The sequence below is a fragment of the Symphodus melops genome, assembly GCF_947650265.1.
Source record: "Symphodus melops genome assembly, chromosome: 1".
Taxonomy (NCBI): domain Eukaryota; kingdom Metazoa; phylum Chordata; class Actinopteri; order Labriformes; family Labridae; genus Symphodus; species Symphodus melops.
In genome coordinates, this window is record NC_136691.1 from 16,029,173 (window position 1) to 16,051,030 (window position 21,858).

The 21,858-nt window shown below is 40.5% G+C and overlaps 1 protein-coding gene across 1 annotated transcript in view; it reads left to right on the forward strand.

Annotated features, from left to right (window-relative positions):
- Nucleotides 1-1,110: 1,110 nt before the first annotated feature.
- LOC306836421 (uncharacterized protein) overlaps nt 1,111-21,858 on the forward strand; it is a gene marked incomplete at both ends in the record, with an annotated part of 63,479 nt that continues 42,731 nt past the window's right edge. Inside the window, 2 exons of the mRNA XM_079363483.1 lie at nt 1,111-1,209; nt 5,075-5,246. Of these exons, the coding sequence (XP_079219609.1) occupies nt 1,111-1,209; nt 5,075-5,246 (271 nt within the window). The remainder of the gene's footprint in view (nt 1,210-5,074; nt 5,247-21,858) is intronic.

The window sequence follows — 21,858 nt, forward strand, 5'->3', positions numbered from 1 at the left end:
CAAAAACAAAAGTTATCCTTGTTGGATCCAAATCCACATCTGGCCAAGTCTGAAATCTCTTCGATAACAATTGTCAACTCCACAGTCCGTCCCTCACCCCAAGAAAAAAAAGCCTGTGTCTCATCCTCAACAGCACTCGATCTTTTGAAGTGCACGTCATTGGTCAGCATATTTCCACATGCGCCACACCAACTGTCTCAGCTTGTGTCTCACACCCAACAGCACCGCCATCCTTGCCAAAACCCTCCACACCTACACACCCTCTCGGACCCTCCGTTCTGCCCATCATCACTGGAGTCTCAAGCCTTAAACTGTGACATTAACTCTCTCCCCCTCTTCAAATCAAAACACACTTTCTTTCTTTTTTTTATGTTTTTAATGGAGTTGATCATGTTCATATATTTTTTTTTACTCTACTGCTGGGTCTGTAAGGTGACCTTGTGTGATATGAAAGGTGCCCTCAAATAAAATGCATTTTTATTTATTCTTATCCTAACATCATGTCAGAGCCTTTTGCCTGAAGTTCTTCCAGTTTCCCCGAGCGAAACAGCTGTTTTCAGTTATCATAGAAATTATAAAAAAACCATCAAAATCCATTCATACCTGGAGGTATTTTATGAACTGCTTTGAACTTTTTACTTACAAAGAACTTGAGTTAAGATTGAATGTTGTATAATTAAAAGCTCTGGAAAAGTTAGTAAACTGTACTCTTGACCTTGGACGGTGTGTCATATGCTGTTGTAGTGCAAACCACCAAAAACCACAGAAGAGGCAAATCAAACAGTAGGAGGATAGGAAGATGACATGCTCTTGAGAGAGACACTCTAACTCTTATTTTCAACCTTGCAGAGTAACTACCCGGTGTCAGTGTGTATCTGTACAGCTTTACCCTGTCCCACCCCACAATGTCCTCTTGACTGTCCCTTTCACAGAGTACGGCTCGTTAAAGAAAGGTCACAGCAGACTGAAAGACTGGTAAAAAAAAAAGATAGCACAAGGGAAAAGAGCAGGACATAGAGAGGGGAGATGAATGGGAAGGCATATTGAAAAAATTACAGAGTCTCCAGGGGTTTGAGAGGGAAAGAGAGTCAGTAAAGTCATTGTTGAGAGATGGAGAGAAAGGGAAAAGGTGGAGGTGGTAGCTGTAACGAAATAAAGGGAAGCAGGGTAACGGCACGGGGCGGAGAGAGAGAGGAGACGCATAACAAGGTGAGATAAGAGTGAGGGCCTCAGCAGGGAATAAGAGACGACAGTATTCTTTCTTTGCCGTGTTTTACTTATCTCTATCACCTTGTACGTGTGTTTATGCGCCACAGTGAGGATCCAACGTGTTAAAGCATGTGATAAAGAGTATGGGCAGTGTCAACTTGTCACAGATAGCTTTCATTTGGTGGAAGTTTAATTGTGCTGAAGAGATCCGCAGAAACTGTCCGGGGGTGTTTTGGTATGCAAATGTATCTTATCAACTTCTATTTCAGATTCAGCTCTCAGTCAAACTGGTCTCTAGCTGAGATAACCTCTTTTCACATATTTATTTCCACATTCTTAACAGCCTTAGATATCCCATTTGGGCTCTGTGTAGATGTTGACAGCATTTTTTTCTGTTCCTGCTTGCACTGCCGTACTGCTTTTTTGCCTGTCACACAGTGAACATTACTTTTTTGCTGTTATAAGTAACAACTTGCTTTTTCAGCCCACTTTTGTTTAGTCGGCTTTAGGGGTGTCAAATAATATTTAAAATTCTTATAATGAACCAAATTTAAAAATGGAAAGAATATTTGAAGTGCGGAAACTAATACTTGGGGGGAAATTTGTCACTTGGATGAATGCAATCTGATCTTTTACGCATATTACAGATGCATAAAACACCTTAGAGGAGTGGGACTGCCTTTGAAATCAGGTTCCGTTCTCTAACGAGCAAATTCCCAAACGAACCACCTGCAGTGACAGAGATGAAGAAAAATATCATCTCAGATCACTTAAAAATCAGCACTGATCTGGACCAGCGGTATGGTGAGGAAAAGTAATACATCATGCTGACCAAAGCAAGTTACCTGGATATGCACTTCCATCGCCTTGTTTTTGAAAAGAAGGACTAAAACGGGATGCGCAGGTGGCTGTACTTAAGAGATGACGGGTGAGCCTGACAGTACGCATGTGACTAAGAGAGTTAGTGTCACTGGGCCCAAAAACATAAGCAAACTGCTGGGAGACGCAGTCTTAATGGCTTTGTGTGGACTGAATATTTCTTACAAAGGCTACATGAGAGAATAATCTGATGAACCAGTGCAGTTGTTTTCCTTTTTTAATGATATAGGAAAAAATCTCCATACCAGCGCCCTCTGCTGGTATGGAGAACTGCTTGTGCAAAACAATGAAACTTAAATAAAATGCAGCTTCACTGGTTTATAAATCTAGAAATATCTGTGATAAAATAAGCCGATATTATCGGCTGGCTGATTTAAACGGTCAGGCTGTGGTTTCTATTAACCTGTTGTTAAAAACTTTAGCTTTAGGAGAAAAAAAATAAAAACCAGCAAAAGGGGACATTTTCTGCTCAAACTTCAAGTAGTGTAAACTGTCATGAAAAGAGCCGTAAATACTTGCTAGTCCCTTCATGCCCAACTGCTTGTCACCATCCTTGCATCCTCCATCCCTTCATCCCTCAACCCAACTGCCATCAAACCTCCGAGTGACTGACTGACAGCCGTCCCATTGAGGCTTCATTTCTGAGTTAAAACTCACACACCCTCTCAATCGTCTGATCTCATGTTGTGACTTCTTCATCAGTAACGCTGCTCTCCTGTTTTGTTGTGTTCTGACAGGCCGGGGTTGGGTTGTCAATCAATCAGTCAATCAGTCAATCTTTGTTTATTTGTGCCAGTTCATGAGAAGCGTTAACTCAAGTCACTTTACAAAATAGCAGTTAAAAGACCTTACTTTTAGTTTTATTATTTACAAAGACCCAACAATAACCCACCATGAGCACAACAATAAGCAACAATCAACAACGCTTCCTTTAAACAGGCAGAAACCTCAGACACAACCAGACTCATGTTGAGCAACCATGTTCCAAAACTGTGTTGAGTTTTAAAAGTGGGATAGAGGGAGATGCAGAAAGAAAGCGTGCTACTTTGCGAATATGTTCAGGCCTCTAGTGTCCGGAGCTGCACAGTTGTGGACTCTCCCTGTAGTATCAACCTGCACATGTGCATGAGGTGTAGACACAAACCTGCATGAGCACAGACAAATGAATCAGCCCATAGAATTAGCATGTGGTCTTACTTAAGATGTCCTAATTGGAGTCAGGGGGGTTTCATCATCATCAGTTTGGTGAGATAGGAATGTCGTCGAAAACAAACAACAAAAGAAAATGACTTTTTTTTGTGATGTTTGAATGTATGAATTAAGTAAAGAAAGTTGGACACCCTTTATATTTTTTGTGAAGACAGAATTGACTATGTCTTAGAAAACAATATGAACATATACCAGTAATGAAACAGGAACTTTAAACAGCAGAATATTGATTGATGTGCTCACGAAAAAAAGAAAAGGAAAATCTACAACTGGCTCCGACTCAGACACAGAAACTTTGCCAAGTTAAATGAGGCAGTCGATATCAATGAACTGACAGAGTCAAAGAATGACAGACAGTCAGAAAAGAAAGTTCTTCTACAAAGGATTTGAAAATAGTCAAAGTTTTCAGATCCAATTAAGTTGGCAATCAAAGGTGATAAAGAGAATTGAAGTGCGAACGCATAAAGAAACACAAGCAAACTAATCACGAAGAGGAACAGTAGCAGAACAAAGTCAATATAATTCATGTGTTTGAATGTTTGGTTAGAGGCTTATACTGTAGGAGAGACAAAAAGTTTGTTTTCCACTTTATAGCTGTGCTACAAAACTAATTATTGTGTATGAAAGGTCTGCTCGAGGTCTTATTGGCTGTTTCAGGCTCATAGTTTAAGGGGTGAGCTCCTGAAGCTGTAAAAAAAACCAGAGTCATTAGGTAACATTGTCCACAATAGTTTTAACTATTGCTCCAAATAAAGAACTACATAGACGCCAATAAAAAAAAAAAAAAAGAAAGAACAGATTTTGTCAGAATCTTTTTTTCTTTTCAGCATCGCTTCAAATTCCGCTAACTAATTAAAAGAAAGGGTGGCAACCTACAACTCCTCCACCATCTGCAATTGGTCATAATGCAGATGATGGAGCGTTTATCATCTGCCTTTCTGTGTGTTCTTGATATGTCGAGGCAATGCTTTGCTGTACGTGTTTGCTCAGCACATTGTAGTTTCGTATGTTTTTTTATCATACCCTTTTCCTCTTCTTCAAGAAAAGCTCTCTGTTATACTAGAAGGAGATGCTAACAGAAAAAGCACAGGCAAGCAAAGACTATTCCTTATTTGCCTTTTGACTACATATATTGATCTATTGTCTCCTTGCTCCTCTCTTACTGCCTCCTCCTCTCGTCTCTTTCACTTTCTTTTCTCCTCTCGGCATGCCTGCCTTCTGTTGAAAGACACACAAATCATGTGGCAGGCATCGTGCCAGCATGTTTGTACGTATTTGGATCACTGGTGTCTTTATTCAGCAGCTTCAGAATCAGCTTTAGAATCAGAAATATTTTTTCATTAAATGATACTTTCTTGTGTAACTCAGAAGGGATAAAGACACTTTTCTATTAGCATTTTCTTTACAAGCTTATTGACTTAGAGAAAGTCAAGGTTGGTCTCATTCTAAACAGCAAATTTATAACCTGTAGCTGCTTGTGTAGGTTGATGTCAATGTAGCCTATTCAATTTCTGGTTTCTGAAGATGTTCATGCGCTGTTCTATAAAGTCATTATTTACAGAATAAAAACATTCACCTTGCTTTTAAAAGTGAGTTATAAATACTTACATATCAAACAACAAGCCTCGAAACACATCATCCTGTTACTTACTGTAGCACTCGTGGTGTTTAAAAAAGCCTTGGAGTCAATCCTGGCTCTTAAAAATGTGTAGACATCTTTCCTAGTGGCTTCTCCTCTCTAATTCCTTTCTTTGTCCACCCCACTTTTCCTCCACAGCCTTTGTCCGCCAGGTGTAGTGGAGGTGATGGTTCTGGTCAGAGGGCGTCAGACGATCCGAACGAACCAGCTGGTTCAACCTTCAAAACAGTAAGTGGTACCCGCTGGCCAGCCTGCCCTTCTTCGGCCGCGACTTCTTCAGTGTCAGCAGGAAACAACATCTACCTGTCAGGTGAGTTAATCATCCACTACACCGGCACAATTGTAGCTTTTCTGTCAGTCATTGAACGGCACAGAGCAGGACAGTGGATGCCTTGGGGTTTATCAAAGTGACGTGAAAGTTTTAAGAGGTGACCAGGTTCACAGTGTACTCTTTCAGTTTGATGTGTGGCACTGCTCAGCACTGAAGATAACTTTACTGACTTCTTCTCAAACGACTATTTTCTGTAAAGATGGTCTCTTTGCTTCTGGTGAGCATTTTTCTGAACTTTCTGTGTTTGGCTTCACAGTCTCTGCAATGTTGTGCGGTTCATTTGATGCCATAATGATACACTGTGCAGCCTGTGACTCCATCCATGACACTGTTTTAAGTTGTTTCTCCAGGGACAGAAAGAATGTTTCCATTTGTGCCAGAATCCTGCCTGGTGCTCAGACCTTGACATTGCAGTGTGGAATTGGATGTGTCCTTTGTGTACTTTTCCTCTCCCTGTTCTCATATAAATGTCACTTTGTGTTTTTGGACAGGCTTAAGAGGACAACATAATGTCAGAAAAAAAAAAGTCCAGCTCTCTCGCTGTTTTTTTGAATAAAAGACAACACAACAGGGAAACATAGACATGGACAGACTGGGAAAAAAATACATCTAATTAGATACTACACTACAGCATTTGTATTGACAGAGGTATTGTAGTGTTTGTAGCAGATTCTGCAAAATCCAGTTTTACAAACGCTAAACGTGGCAGATAATTCTGGATTCAGTAGTGCAGTGCAGTAGATCGCACAGGGTCTTGGACAGGTTAGTTAGATGTTTTTCTATGTGAGCAGAAAGGTAAAGAGGAATGAATATAAGATAAAGCGTGTTAAACAGTCAAAGCTCTGAGCATCGATGTGCAGCGACAAAGCACCCCCTTACTTGAATCGTGAGCCGGCTGTGAGTGAGAAGAATTACTTACAGAGAGCAGAGTGGCACACTGTGTCTGACTCCTTTCACTTCAGCATCAACATGACAGACGCATAATGTGAGGGTCATCGATATAGTGCTTTGGAATATATTCAGCCAGCTCTTGGCTTCAGATTTGTATCTAATCATTCAGCATTAGAGTAGACATAGATGGTTTCCTCGTAAAGTAAAATGGATGCTTGGAGTACTTGCCCTATAATGGATATGAATTCGATTCCTCCGTCCGTTTTTTTTCTTTAGAACATCGACTTGACTAGAACACACTGACTCTGTGTTGGTGATGATCAGATGAATGGGCCTCGGACAAGAAGTTTTCTTCGTCGTATATTAAAGTCAACAACTTCAGACGATAAGAGAAGACCATGGAATTTTGAATCGGCCATATTTGAATCTTTTCATGAATCATAAACGAATCATAAACTGATTTGCTTTGCTCATAGATTGATTGATGCAGGGATTGTTTATGCACACAGTTCATTGTTATCAGCCTTGATTTCTGTGCGCCCTGTCCTTTGTAGGCTCCTCACCTTCCAGCATCCTGACTCCTAATTTGCAGTCCTTTTTTTTTTTTTTTTTTTTGCCTTCCTCACTTTCCATCTCTCCATCCATCTCACTGAGGGTTTCACGCTCCTGACCGTGAAATCCATCTCCATTCACAATGATGTCTTCAATTTGAGCAATCTCTTGGCAAGTTGAATGCGGTCTTTCTTTGGCAACAGCAGGAGGCCCGAATCAACACTCACAGGACCTAATGAGCTCTGTCCTTTCTCCACTCTCCTCGCTAATGACTGACAGGTTTATAGGGATGGGAGCAGTCGAGTTCAGGAGGCTTTTAACTTGCAATGAGGTACTCTTGGCCTACTTTCTCCTCTGCATGTTGATCTTTTGACAAACTGATGTGATTGCGGTTGAATAATTCATGGGTGTCTAATGATATGTCAATCACAGATGGTTTTGTTTTATTTATCGCACACTTTGCTCAGGTTTGTGCATCATCAAAGCTCCACTGGAAGTTAATATTGCATGCAGACTGTTTGCGACATGACACCGAGGACAGCAGCTAGCTCTTCTCTTCAGGGATGTTGAGCTGTTCCGCTTACAAGCCTGAAAGAGAGAGGAGTAATTTGCACTGATCATTCTCAGGCTTTTTTTTTTTTTTAATGGCTTTTCAAACTAAAATGACTTTTTTGAATTGCATTACATCAACAGATGAGCCTTTAAAAAGCTGAGAAAGCTCTATTGTTCATATGCTGTTTTCAGGCTCATTAATTGGCACATTAGTTGTAGAAGCGTCCCTGCACTTTACCACTGTGTGCTGTTATTGAGACATATGCATTCTCTTAATTGTGTTGCTGACTAGTGCGCTTTCCATCTGTGTGAAGGTTTCCCAGCGTCTCTATTGTGACGTCAGCTTTGCTCTGATTTATCCAATGCCTTTACCTTCCTCTTAACACTGCCTTCTTCCATCTATCTCTTGAGTTTTACTTTTTCCATTAAGTGGCGTTCCACTTTTCACCAGCCAAACAGGCTAGGTTAGTAAAATGGGGGGGGGGGCTTAGTTTGAGGTTTCCAGAACCTTACGTAGGCGTGTCACATTGCTGTTTGGAATTATTATTGTTATTCACAGATCTACATATTAATTTTTTTAAGGTTTTCTTCACAGTTTATTATTGTTATTATTTAGAAGCCATCAAGTATTATACAAACAATGTCACATACTATATAAACCACTATTTAAAAAAACAACAACAACTTTCTTACCTCATTCATCTCCACAGATGGGGTTGAGGATCTAAAACTCGGTTCCCTCCACTCTGGGTCTGTGTATAGTCCCTGTCTCGTTCAGATTCTGGATCATACTTTTGAGAAAAATAATACTAAGTCCGATAACGTTTCAAAAGCTTGCACCAACAAATACATCCTCCTGTGTGCCTCCAGCATATACAGTACTGCAGGAGGATCTGAGGCCACATTAAAATGTAACTTTGAGGGTTTAGCCTGCACAGGAAGTCACAGAAGAGCTTTTAAAACACATCTATATTGTATTTATTTGTTTTTTGGTTTTGTCTGTCAGCACTTTCTCTGCTATTGGTTCCTGGAGCTTCTTCGCTTGTTTATGGAGCTTGGACTGCTGTTCTACTTCACACTATTCTACACTTCGTTAAAACCCACAGAAATGCACCAATGATAAATAATACATTCCCCTTATATTTCCCTCGTCATTTCCGACATGAGGTTTCCTCATAGAGTCTGTATTTCTGGCTAATTATCAGTGGTTAGGTTTGATAAATGCAGCAGAAACAGTTTGTTTTCAGCCAGTCCTTCTCCCCCTCCCCATTCACCCACGCACACCCGCACACACACACACACACAGACACAGGAGGAAGCTACAGCTGACCTTTAGAAAGCACAGACCTGGCAAACCATCACAAAATACAGATGCTGGCACACAGGGAGGGATTGACACAGGAGGTAGGGGGTTAGATGTTATTTATAGATTTGACCAGTGTGTGTTTGAACATGTATCATTGAAGGTTAAAGTGGTCACGCCAACAGAAGACACGGTGCAATTTTACAGCTTTGTACAGGTCATTCTGATGTGCATACATGAGAAGTAATTGATTCATTTAAAAAAAAAAAAAGAGCAAATTATGGAAATCATTTCTTGATGAGCCCTTTCATGGGACTTCTCTTGCGGAGGACTCTCTTTACAGGACATACTTCATTCATGTGTGCCTGTGTCAGGAAGCACTGTGCAAATACAAGCTCAAGGTTGTCCCTACATCAAGGATTTTCAAACGATTACTAATCGTGCTTGTGGCATAACTTGAAGCTCGATTTTCGTCAGCTGAACATTGTGAACTGCGCATTTAAGACAATCTTGCATGCTAACATACTCAAGTGAGATAAGCATAGCAATATATTTGCTTAACATCATCATTCTGTTGTTGCTATCTTGAGCCTACTAGCTGTCAATTAGCATTTAGCTCAAATATATCTCAGTAGTTGCTTCTTAAGTTTTGTCTCTTACAGCACAAAATGAACGAAGATGCTGTAATCTTCTTGAGCTGTTGCTGATGAAACCTTTTTCATGTCACTGTCAGCAGTCGATATCCATCCATTTCCTGCCGCTTATCCGGGGGCGGTCCGCGGGGGCAGCAGTCTGAGACGCCCAAATTTCCCTTGCCTCAGACACTTCCTCCAACTCTTGCGGTGGGCCTAGGACCCCGAGGCGTTCCTAGGCCAGCCGAGAGACATCGTCTCTCCAGCGTCTCTTAGGTCTAACCCGGTTTTTGTTTTGTGACCCCTTGACACCTCTCGATGTGGAGGAGTAGCAGTTGAACTCCTGCAGCAGCTCCTGCCTGGTAACCGAGCTCCTCACCCTATCTCTAAGGATGCGCCCAGCCACCCTACGGAGGAAGTCCATTTCAGCCGCTTTTATCCAGGATCTTGTTCTTTTCGGTCATGAAAGCTCATGACCATTTTGAATACATGACACAGTTACATACTCCTATTAGCATACAACTAAGCAATCAAACCTCAAGTCTTTGTTGTTGTTATTTTCTTCATTAATTTGTATATCAATTATTTCAACACCCCCCATACGCCCCACAGAGCTGTCCTACATGTCTGCTAACAGCACAGGGTAACTCACTTTGGTTATAAAGTAGGGTCTCAGTCTTTTATCTCTTGTCTTGTTTTGAAGAGCACAGAACAGTAATTGATGAACGACCGACAACCACAAGCAGCACTCGCGACTTACATGGCATTCTCATCCAATTAAATCTCTGTCGGCAAACAGTCAGAGGGCAAAGGCTTACTGTTTTTATGGCTCCTCAAGTTCTCTTCCTGATTGTTTGTCAAGGTGCCTTTTCAAGTTTAAATGCTACCGAGTGTTGTACAGCAGTTCTGCAGCTTATTAAAACACAGTATACAAGTGTGCGATTCGACAAAAAATGAGGTTTTGCACACACTTGGAGTAGATAGACTTTTCAAATAGTTATGGATAAATCTGTCTGTCAGTGGATGAAACTGATCGGAGAAGGATTTGATGAAGGTGACAAAGCTGGTAGGTCTATGTTTCTGTGCGCTTGTGTCTACCAGTATTTCTGTATTATTAGCCTGGAGTATCATGCTACAGTCCATCAGAGTTGATGAGATGTTTGAGTGTGTGTGTGTGTGTGTGTTCTCCTCCATTGATTTTCAGTGGAGTGTGTTGTCTGTACAGTTTGCGTGTCTTTTGGCTGACCTTGTCTTCAATCCCACTGAGGTGATACAAACAAGTTCAAAGAGTCCTCACCGAGCTGCTGTTTCTTTTCTTTCTTTCTTTCTTTTTTTCACATCTGTCTATTAAAGTTAATATCCTTCTTCTTTGTGAAATGGAGCGGAGCAAAAGGTGACTTTCATCATTTCACTGCTGCAACATGTGTGGACCTCTTTATGTCCAAAACACGGAAGAACATCAGTATCCCATTCAAATTCCATTTAGATGAAATGTTCCTTCAGAACCACTTCATTATAGCTGTTAACCTTCAGAATAAATGTCTGCTGGTACCAATTGTGTGTGCTATACACGGCACACTTGACCAAATGGGTAATAATTAGAAGTGTGAATGTCTCTTAGCAACCACCGCACCATACATCACCCAAGTAATTAAAACGATACGTGTTGGCAGTTGGTTTCCTCTGCACATTTTGCTGCACAGATTTACATTTTCTTTTTCTCTCTGAGGAAAATCTTGATCACCATCTTCTCTATGCAGGCCATCAATGCAATGCTTAAAGAAGCTTCCATTGCTTTCCAGTGAACACACTGTGCACATTTCTAAAGGTTACAGTGCTGCTGTTTCGTACAAGTGCAGTTACTGACTTCAGTGAAAAGCCTGCAGGTTTTGTTAGTGCTTCTTCCCTGTTGGTGTATCTTCTTACCCTACCAGCTGTTTGGTCTCGTTGTGATTAATGGGATATTTAAGCGGATGTTAAGCACTCAGTTTTGGTAAACTCTTACAGAGTTGTTACAACTGCAGCGTGATGCAACTTTTCTGTCTCTTAATGGATCTTTCTCGGTGTTAAAGTGTATGGAGTTAGTGTGGTCCCTTCTGATGCCCCGCCCACAGTTTCTGCTTTCTATATCTCTCTATCTCTGAGGAAATGGACATGTGTCGGTGTATCAGAGGCTGATAGTCAATCTGTTACAGTTTACTGCTTGGGGAGGTGTGTTAGTGTGTGAAAGAGAGAGGCTGGCTCATCTTCCACTATCACCTGGAGGTAAACATATTTGAGAGATGGCCGTGATGTCTCAGGAACCTTCCCCGTGATTAGATTGTTTTGTGAGATAAATACAGACGGGGAGTATATAGATGTACTGTGCCAACTACAGTTAAAAGATGGAGGGCATGTTTTCCGTTTGAAGAGGGAGGCACAAGTCAGCAACAGTACGGCAGAGTCTGTACCCATGAGCGCTACAGTTATCTTTGTGGTGCAACACATTGCCACCTTTCTTTTATGCTATTTTCACTTCCTTTATCACATTTATATTGCTCGTATAAATTTGTGTTTTTTTTGTTTTGTTTTTCTCAGATTGCGTAACGCTGCTTCATCACAAGTGCTTCATAAAAAAAGGAAATAAGCTGGGGGGAAAAAAATCCCTTCATATTCTCTCTACTCTTTCCATCATTTTTATGCTCTGTGAATCAGATACAGACTCTGTGTTATGGCTTTAGATTTGAAATCAAAAGCAAATATGCACTTCCTATTTTCAATCATTGTAGTTCAATTAGGACTCCCTAACACACTGTTCTGATGCTGCAGATAGACACACACACAACGACCTGATTCTTCATTTGCAATGAGCCATGAGTTTGGGTGTGCTGAATCCATCTGTAGTCAATATAGACAAGTATAGACTTTATGTTTCCATGGCAACTGTCCAATTTCCCTATTGTCATTAAACATACAATGTTTTCTTTTGCTTTTTAGCAAGGCGAGTCATTCAGAACAAACACCAGAGAAACATCAGCAGGTTTTCTTTAACAAACACGACACACTGCGTGGGTCGTTTTGACACCTGGCTTTTGTTGTTCTGTCAGCCGTAGTGCATGCTGGGAAGAATTGTTTGTTTTTCTTTATCCAGATTATTGAACAGAGGAAAATTGAGTTTGAAACTCTGAAATCTATTTCCCTCCATTTAAAATGTCTGTCCTTCTGGCTCTTTCTATATGCCTCTCCCTCATAAAAGAACACCAACACTGATTGTTCTGCTGTAACCTCTGCAGCATCACTTCTTACATGATTGCCCCCTGTGTGATGAAAGGAGCTCCGTCCCAAGCTGCCGATGATTACACAGCTTCATGCAGTGATCAGTGTTGGTGTTAGCACTTAAAAAAAGCCATCTGTGCAGTGCAACACGTCAATGGATAAACTCCTACAAGTGACGATGAAATAAACTCACATGATTTCAAACTGAAAGAGGCCTGTATTTGTTTTAGTGTTTGTCTCTCTCATCACAAGCAGCTGTTTGCAGTTGGCCTTTTGTTAATCCCTTAATCAGCTTCACTCAGCAGTGTGTGACCTCAATTTATGATCCTCCCCAGATGTGGTCAGAGAGGCAATTACAACTGCTGGAGACTGAAATAAATGTAAGTCCTTCTTCCTTAGCAGGGCTCACTTACTCAACCTGATGGTGGTGCATGTGTGAGGTTCTTAAAACAGGGCTAATTGGCACTCCTGAGTGTTACGGGTGTACCTTTCCAAGAGTGTGCTCTGTGTCACCACTCACTGCCTGCCTGCTGATTTAAACCCATCCTTTCAGAAGCTGATGCCAAAAATATTTTCAGACACCCAAAGAGAAAGTTCCCAAAGACCAATCTGTGGTGGAATTTCTGTCATACTTAATTAATTTGTAATGCTAGTTCACTGTTGCTGATGTCAATCAGACCTGATACAGTTTAGCTTTGTCTAGAGACCAAGGACAGCTTGGAGAGAGTCAACAGCTCTTCCTGATATCTGCAGGGATGTTGGGGAGAACTTGTTGTTCAATTCAAGCTCCTATACATCACAGATTATTTTAGGTGGGTCAATGTGGCACGACCCTGATAATGATGATGTCTTTTTGAATATATGCAGAGCCTTTGGAAGTGTCCAGCAGTTATGTTTGAGCATGACACTGAACCACAAGTGTGATGTATAAACTTATCTGATGTATAAACGTTCATCAACATGAGCCATCTGAGTCTAATGAGTCCTTTTGTGTGGAGACTTGATTATCTCCTCGACACGACCCACCTGTGGACTTCATCATCTTGGTTGGATCCTCTAACAACAAGGCTGATGCAGCCAGGTCTCTCTCATATTCACCTCCAATTAGGACACGGGTCACCAGAGTTCAGCATTCTAAGACTTCAAAATATAGCTCCGCACATCAGTTTGTCTTTGACTCTCTATCAGATGAAAGAAAGGAGAACAAACAAGGTGACACTGTGTTCCCAATTAAATTAGACATAGCACCTCATGGAAGCTATTGACAACAGTGAAAATTATACGAAAAGGTATTAAATTACATAATATGTTTTTATTATTTCTCAGCTTTTCAGCTGGTTGTCCTGGAGGACATTAGTAGCTAAAAAAAAAAATCACACAAAAATATGACACACAAATTAAGATGTCATGAAAAGTACATATTAATGTAGACTTAACCTCTAATAATCACACAATCTCAAAAAAACCCAAAACATTGTGTCAGAGTCTTTTTTCTGGCGGTGTCTGTTTGTTTGATCCGGGTTCGGCTCAGTGTTGAAGTCTCTGTCACAGACAGCTCGGTGAGAAAGGTCCTAAACTTGGTGCTGACACACAACCCAACTCTCAAGACTAATGGCTTGTAGCTCCAAATATGTGTTGCTTTGTGTAATTGCTTTAATTCAGTCATTGTACGTAATGGTTGGTCTTTTCCATCTCCCCTGCTGGTGTTGGCATTCTGCTAATTATACTGTATGTCAGCCCTGCAGTCACTGCAAATTCATTAAGGGAGCAACTTCAAAATCCAAGGGTTTTTTGTTATCGTCGTGTGTGGGTGTAGATGACGAACAGAAAAGTGTTAAATGGTTTATAAATAAATTAAAGTTTAATTAATTAATTCCTCATTGTGGACATGTTTAATAAGAGAGAGGTCATAACTTTGCTAATCAGATCCACTTCAGTTTTACTAATCTAAAATAAAATCTCTATTTTCTACAAGACAATCACAAACCAGTGGGAGACAGTCTGTCCTCTTCCTAAGCCGGTCCATTCAGCAGCAGCCAGAGTGTGCGGAGGGAAGGTCTTGGTGTTCAGAAGTGTGAGGGGTCCTCCAGTCGTACGTATCACAGAGCAACACTTGGAGCTTTCTTGAATCACATGGTGAGACAGATGATAACATCCTCAGCGTCACGGGACATTTTGCCTTTTGTAACTAAACTGAGCTATTGGTTCCATCCATCAAGCCAGTGTGTACCAGGTTGTGGTTTGATATCCCACGTGTGTTACTCTTCCCTTATCATAAGCATCTATTTCCCATTTGAAAGAGAATTACCTGCTCAAAAGCTACATTTGTCTCCTTAAAGTCATCAAGACATTTTATTTCTTCTGATAAATGATGGAACATCCAAAAAAAAAAAAAAAAGCCAATATTGCGGAATCATTATTGTAACCATTTATCTCCATGCATTCCTTTAATACTTGTTCAATGACATCCTGCTATCTCATTAGAGCGCAATAAGGATGGTTTAAGCCTCGATTATGGTTGCCTATAAACAGTACTCCCAACACTACCCTCTTGTAAACCCTCCTTGTCATGTGTTTAAATAATTTTGTTAAAATCATGTTTCTGTGGCCTGTTGCACCACCTTATGCCTTAAGTTGGGATGTAATGAGATATTGCTTTAAACGTAAGCACAGCTGTGTTGCAGTCTAGAGCTAATTACTTTTTTAAGGTACAATCTTGTCAGTGGCGTCCCCCTTTGCCCTTTGTTATTAAAACTAAAAGGAGCAGCACATGACTGATGATGGCTGGGTCCTAATAAGCCATCTGACATGCTATTAGCAGAACTAGCTTATCACTTCACAAAAATGCAGCCACAGTCCATTTGGATCCACCAGTTATCTGTGAACAAAGCAACACCATGTACTATAAGAAACATCTAAACAAAGCAGCCATAACTCCAAAGTAGCAGGTAAAACACACAGTGAGCAGCTCAGCTTTAAAACACTGACAGCTGTGTTTCTTGTGCAGAAATGCCCACAGACTTCACCTTGTGAAGATACAGCAAAGAACAGGGATGACTGCTGGTCATTGAAACCTTTTTCTTTATTGAACATTCGAACATTAACAGTTAATATCACACATCTGAATCGTGCACAATGAACACAGCCGATGTAACTCTTTAAATACTGTTTCCTTTATTTTTTCATTTTAGAAAAAATAAGACAAGTGTCAGAGATAACCCTAGTCTATGGAAATGAGTAAAACAGTCGTCAAGATTATTTATTTTTTTCTTCCATGACGTCATTGTAAACAAGGAACAAAATTCATTCTAATAACGCACGTTGACATGTTCTTTAGAGATGTTAGTGGAGTCTTAAATCTCAGAAAGATGTTTGATTGCCACTTCTCCTACAGAAGATCAGATCAACTTGTATTCATCCCATGACTAAGACGTATAGTGTTAAAGCAGCAAAGAGCAAGGGCGGCCAAAAAAAGAGCACACAGCGCACAATTCAATCAGAAAGTATCAATCAAAAATCTAATTAAGTAAATTATCTTTAAAATGAGACGTTCTGTATTTCATACATGAATGACCTCATTTAGTCCCCATGTTGGCACATGAAGGAGTCTCAGGGCAAAGAGCTGTCCCAAAGGTTTAACGAAGATGTGAAAAATGATCTCAGAATGTGGCAAACTGTTGCTACAGGCAACAGTCAGAGCAGCAGGCATCAGAGAGGAACTCTGGTTCCAAAGTACGTGTGACTTCAAATGTTTCCAGACAAGAAGATGTTATCGTGTCATTAAAACACCGGAGTGGAGGCACTTCTCTCAGCTCTGTTGCCCAGAAACTTGCTCTCTGTTTTTTTTTTTTTTGAGTCAATTCAAAGCAAGTCTACTGTAAGCTTAATTATGATTATGTAATGCATATATTCGTGCTTAAAGCTATTTAGTTTTAAAGAGCAAACAGCAGCTGGCAGGGTGAAAAGTCTGTGAAACACAGACATAGAAAGAACAAGAGACTTAGAAAATCTCCTGACCTCATATCAACTATATAATCCCCAGGGGTGGAGACACAGGTACACAATAACAGTATGTAATAAGACAGGTTATGACTCCATGTATGTGTTTGTTTGTGTTTGAAGAACTTACACAGATAAACAGAGCATTGTCCCTCAGCATGTGGACGTGTCTGTCTGACAGCCAATGAGCTAACAGAAAATGGACAGCTTTAGTTCTTCCTGTGAAATTGGGCCCGCTATTGAGTTTAGTGTGCCAGTGGGAGCGCTCCGCGATCAACCATCCGCCGCTCTCCATCGCTCGCTAAATCTGTCTTGCGGTCTCTCAGCTTGTTCTTCTCGTTCTCTGCTTCTCTGTTTTAGAAACGCCCCTTTTACAGTTTGAGAAATTATGATATATTTTTTTTTTTTAATATGTAGGAAAAAAATTTGTTCCCATACAGGCTAGATTGCTGGAGAGAAATATGTGTTTTGTTTAATACATTGGCTCACGACTAATGACTTGCAAAGCTTATTGCATTCCTATTGATCTCTCGTGTAACTACTTTTAATGAGGAAGTTGTCGAATGAACATGCAAAAGAAAGATAACAAGCTTTTATGTCACTGTATATCTATATTATGTGTGTTGTTCGTCCACTTTTCTCTTAAATATAAAACATGTATTACACACTAAGATGCACACAAGATGTTAATACGTCTTGAAGATACATCATGTACATCTACATATACGTTCTTTGAAAAGCCTTGCTGACTTGTCTGCTGTGAAGATAGAAAGATATATATTTTGACTCATCTATAGCCATTCAAAGACACATGTAAAAAGTCAGAGAAGACATCCTTTATTAATCTTGCAGTGATAAATTAAACATTACACTATTATTGAATATGCTACATACATTTAGGCTGAAACAGGCCTGCCCAGAGAAATGGCTGGACCCCTTAAAGGCAGAGAGAAAGGGCCCTCTGCAGATGCCATGTATTCATATCAGTGCATGCATTATGGATCAGTAGGGATTGAACTGGCCTCGTGGTTAACATTCACACCCTCGGCCTGGAACCTATCGGCTTTCAGAGCTTAATGAAAAGTCTGTTAATAAATTATTGTTGCCTTAGGGGTCAAATGCTCAGGCTTGCTTCATTTTTTTTTTGCCAGGCTTATTTTTGTGCTGGTATACAAAGTCCAACATCAATGGTCTAACCTGTAAGTTCATGGGCAGGCCACTTGAAGTCACAAACTAAACTGTTAACCATTTTACTAAAGGAAAGGGAGGGGGGGTTGTTACATTTTGAAGTAGTGCAAGTATAAACAAAATGTGTATTGTTTGCGTTAAAAAAATTGTGCTACTTCTTAAATTTAGTATAGATTATGTTTTTGCTAACTGTCGTGGTGGGCCCTCGTGCGGCTGGGCCTGTGAAAGCTTTCCCCTTTCACCCCCCTTATGGGCTGAAATACACATACATAAACAACCTAGACTTATGGAGCTATATTAGAGTTTGTGGAGTTTGGTGCCCATTCAACGACACCTCGACCGTGCTCAGGAAGTGAACCTGTGACACTTCGATTCCAAACCCAAGATCCCTACAGACCCTACCGCCTAATGAATATTCTCAGGCACATCTACAAAGAAACCACAAATGCACATCCAGCTCCATCCAGTATTCACCCAGCATGCTTCATCTGCTGACAGTAGGCCTCCATTGACTGGTCCGCTGCAGGGAACTGCAGAGAGACCAATCTGTGGAGAAATCAACACCAGTACAACGAGACTCACAAATAACACACAAGCCAAATCGACAAATCTTTAGAGAGCAATTATGGAGGTGGTGGAAAAGGAGGGGAAAGTGAGAGAGTGGTGGAAAAGGAGTGTTTCCACAGATGAGTTACAGGTTATGGGCCTCCACGCGTTCTTCAACACATCGTAATCATTTGCTGTTTTTCTCATTTCCAAAACTACTCGTATTCTGTGCCAGTTAATATGTCCTTTTATTTTTGCAGATCCAATAACATTTTTGGAATCTTTTCCAAACTTCTGGCAGTAACAACTGAAGCTTTGTTATCTTCGTTCCTTCTGCTTCCTCGTTATCTCTGCAGGAAGCAGCAGAGGACACCCAGCACTTCGTCCTCCATCTTTCAGAGGAGATTGCCTTATGTACGTTGAAGCTGGCCTCACATTTCAGTGCAGTTATGACAACCGCTGTTTCGGCATCTTTATCAGACGGTCTAATCTGTATCTGTACAGTATAGAGTGTTGGTAAAACCGAGTGTGTTATGATGTAATTTTGTGTTGTGTGTGTGCGTTGTCCTTGCGATTGTGTTCATCACTTAATAGAATCAGATATCTGCTGTGTGGATGTGGATTCAGGAATCTGATGGGAAGGAATTTGAGGGAACAATGAGGTGTTTTTTTTGAGACAGCAGCCACATAATGCTTCACAGCTGTGCATATTTTGGGTGACTTCATTTGTTACCTGTCCTTGACCTCAGCTGGTCAGGGGTCCCAGACTCAGTGACTGAAGTGAAGATATTTTACCAGTTTGTAATAGCCTGCGTCATCCAGTGTTTCCCTACAGGAACAGCTGTAAATCTATCACCACAGCGGTGCTGAAAGTATCAACATTTATCTTCATTTTGTTTAATGTAGAAAGTGGTAAGGGTTTTTTTTTTTTTTTTGAGGGTTCAAAACTTAACCCAATGTTCAAAACCCAGTGGTGAAAAGACCTCAGGAAGATTTAAAGAGTAGTAAAGTTCCCGTCAAAATAAAAAAGAAATATATATGTCAACCATAGTGTCAGCTGTATGTGCTCACACCTTTCTGGAGCTGCTTGTTGTCAGTGGTGAGGGTCAGGAGGTAAAGGTAAAAGCAAAGTGATGGAGGGGTTTTTAAATACAGGCAACATTCTTTTGACTCTTTTTAAATTAGATTGAAATCAATTATTGCAGGTCCATGAGAGAGAGACTCAGTCATCACTGATGAGAGTTACTTTGGGAAAAGGAGATGGAGGGCTTTCCGTTTGAGTGTGTACTGTCATTATTCCAATCAGAGCAGCTTGTTTCTCAGGGGCAGAAAATGAAGGTGCAGCAGACATTAGGATTTCCAGTTTTCAGTTTGTTTGAATGACTGCATTGTTGTCTCACAAACACCAATGTTCATCAAATATGTTGGACTCCTCTCACCAGTAGGGGACGGCGAGAAAGGAAGAGGTGGTTCTACGACACAAGCTTTTAGATCCTCCATTGTCATTTTTGAAGCATCAGACGTTACTTTTCTAGTGTCCAATCAGGGATGGTTGTCTATTGTGGCTGACGGTGAGGACAGGGGCTCACAACAGATTGTTTGTGCATTATTCATGCTGCTTGTAATTTGGCCGTCTGCAGTCTGCTCAAAGAGATTGCTCAGAGTTTAAAATCCAATTACTCCTGCAGAACAGCAGGTCCGCTGCTCAAACGCTGCAGGTTTCTGATGGACTCATTGCAGTGACCAACAATGGTAAATGATCTTCAACAGCCCAAATGATAAAACTTAGGAAACGTGTAGCAAATTCAAAAATTAGGTCAATTCAGAATCACATGCAAAAGTCAATACACGGCAAACATGCTGCGAATGCAAAAACAACAACAAATGGAAATTAAATGAATAACTAAATAAAATCATAAATGATCTGTGTTAAAATAGTCACAGCAAATCCAGTTATAATTGGAAATGCTCCAGGCCTGTAGGGCTGCTCAAAAGACCAGACATTGTAGCAGGGAGAGAGGAAAGAGTAAATGAGACGACAGGAAAAGTCTTGAGCAACAACCTGATGAAAAAAAAAAATGAAGCCAATGCAGAAGTTCAAATAACTGCAGGTCTTTGAGGGCCCACTTATGGCTGGCTGCAAAACCCCTTGAGATCACACCCATTTTAAAATGCCCATTTTGACGGCAGAAATAAACAGCCTTCATGGCTTTGAACTTTAACGGCTCACACTTTTTTATTTGCAGAGCGTTTCCATTGTTGCGTCGGTTTTGGACTTGGGTTATGTTTTAGAATTAGCATCATTTGATTTTTCCTCCTGGTGATGATCTCGGCCAATCCTTTGCCCTTGATAGACATTGATCCTCACAAACTACAGTTTTATTAGTTTCCCCATCATATAGAATTTCACACTGGTTCTTCTGTAATGCCTCCTTTTTTTCGCACGTGCCATACACTGTATCACAATGAATTATACTGTGTTCACAGAACACACTATCTCTCCTGTTCCCTCATGTGTTTCCAATACATGTGTAATGTTAATTTGTGTTATATTTTTTTCTTTTATATAAATGTGCCAGAGAGTGTGAATTATTGGGACTATGGTTAGTTCTTTTATATTTCTGCCAAACCCAACCGTATTTCAGAGCAGGACCTCATAAAGCCACAGTGGTTTATAATAATAATAATTATTGTGCTGTCCTTAAAGTTAATCAGGACATAATTATAATTAATAAGTTAAATAAGTTAGTTAAAAGTGGATTAAAAAGTTAAAAGTGAGCTATTGTCAGTTGGGATTTAAAAATAGCGTCGGAGTGAGTACTCTGTGTTTTTTGTTTTGTTTTTAGAAATAGCGACAGAGTGAGCGCTCTTACCACTGTTTGTTTTGTCGGCCTATCTTTGACGTAACTTCGTTTTCTTGCTAGTTGGTTAAGTCTCTCGTGTCGAGCACAAACAGACAACAGAATTCATGGAGTTGCTACTGTTTTTGTGATACGCTTTTGCCTTGGAGAACATTTGTCTGTAAGTAAATATGTACATGAGCACAATGTTTGTTAAGTAGTAAAATTGTGTTTTATGTTGGTAGAAATTTTGCATTCAGTCGAGTACACGTGTGATACTTACCTTATGTGCTGTACCGTATGTGAATATGTCAGTGCTTGAATACTTACGTATTTTATTTTCTCTGTAATGTTTCAGTTTTACAAAAAAGAACCATAACGGTCAAGACTCAGTAAAGGACAGGAAAAGCAAGCCCTGTGTGTTTATTGAAGACCTACTGGATGTTAACTAGCTGTCTAGCTACGCACAAGTTCACGCGCTGCGAGGGCAGCATAGTAAAAAGACAATTGCACAGCGGGCTCAAGCACTAGAAAACAGATCCAGCAAACATGAGTCTACGCTCAGGGAAAAGTTACCTTAAAGAACAAGCTGCCACGCAGCAAAATGAAGCTAGTGAAGGTGAAGCAACCAAAGAGCAGACGCTTCCTCAGTTGTTTGATGCTAAGTCACAGTCATCTAGAGCATCCACTAGACTCTCTCAACGATCATCATCTTCAGCCACAAAAGCTTATGCTAAAGCAAAAGCTGCCAGAGCACAACTAGCTTATGCCGAAAGAGAAGCTAACGTGATGAAGCAGAAAGCAGAACTGGAAGCGAGTCTCCATCTTCTCCA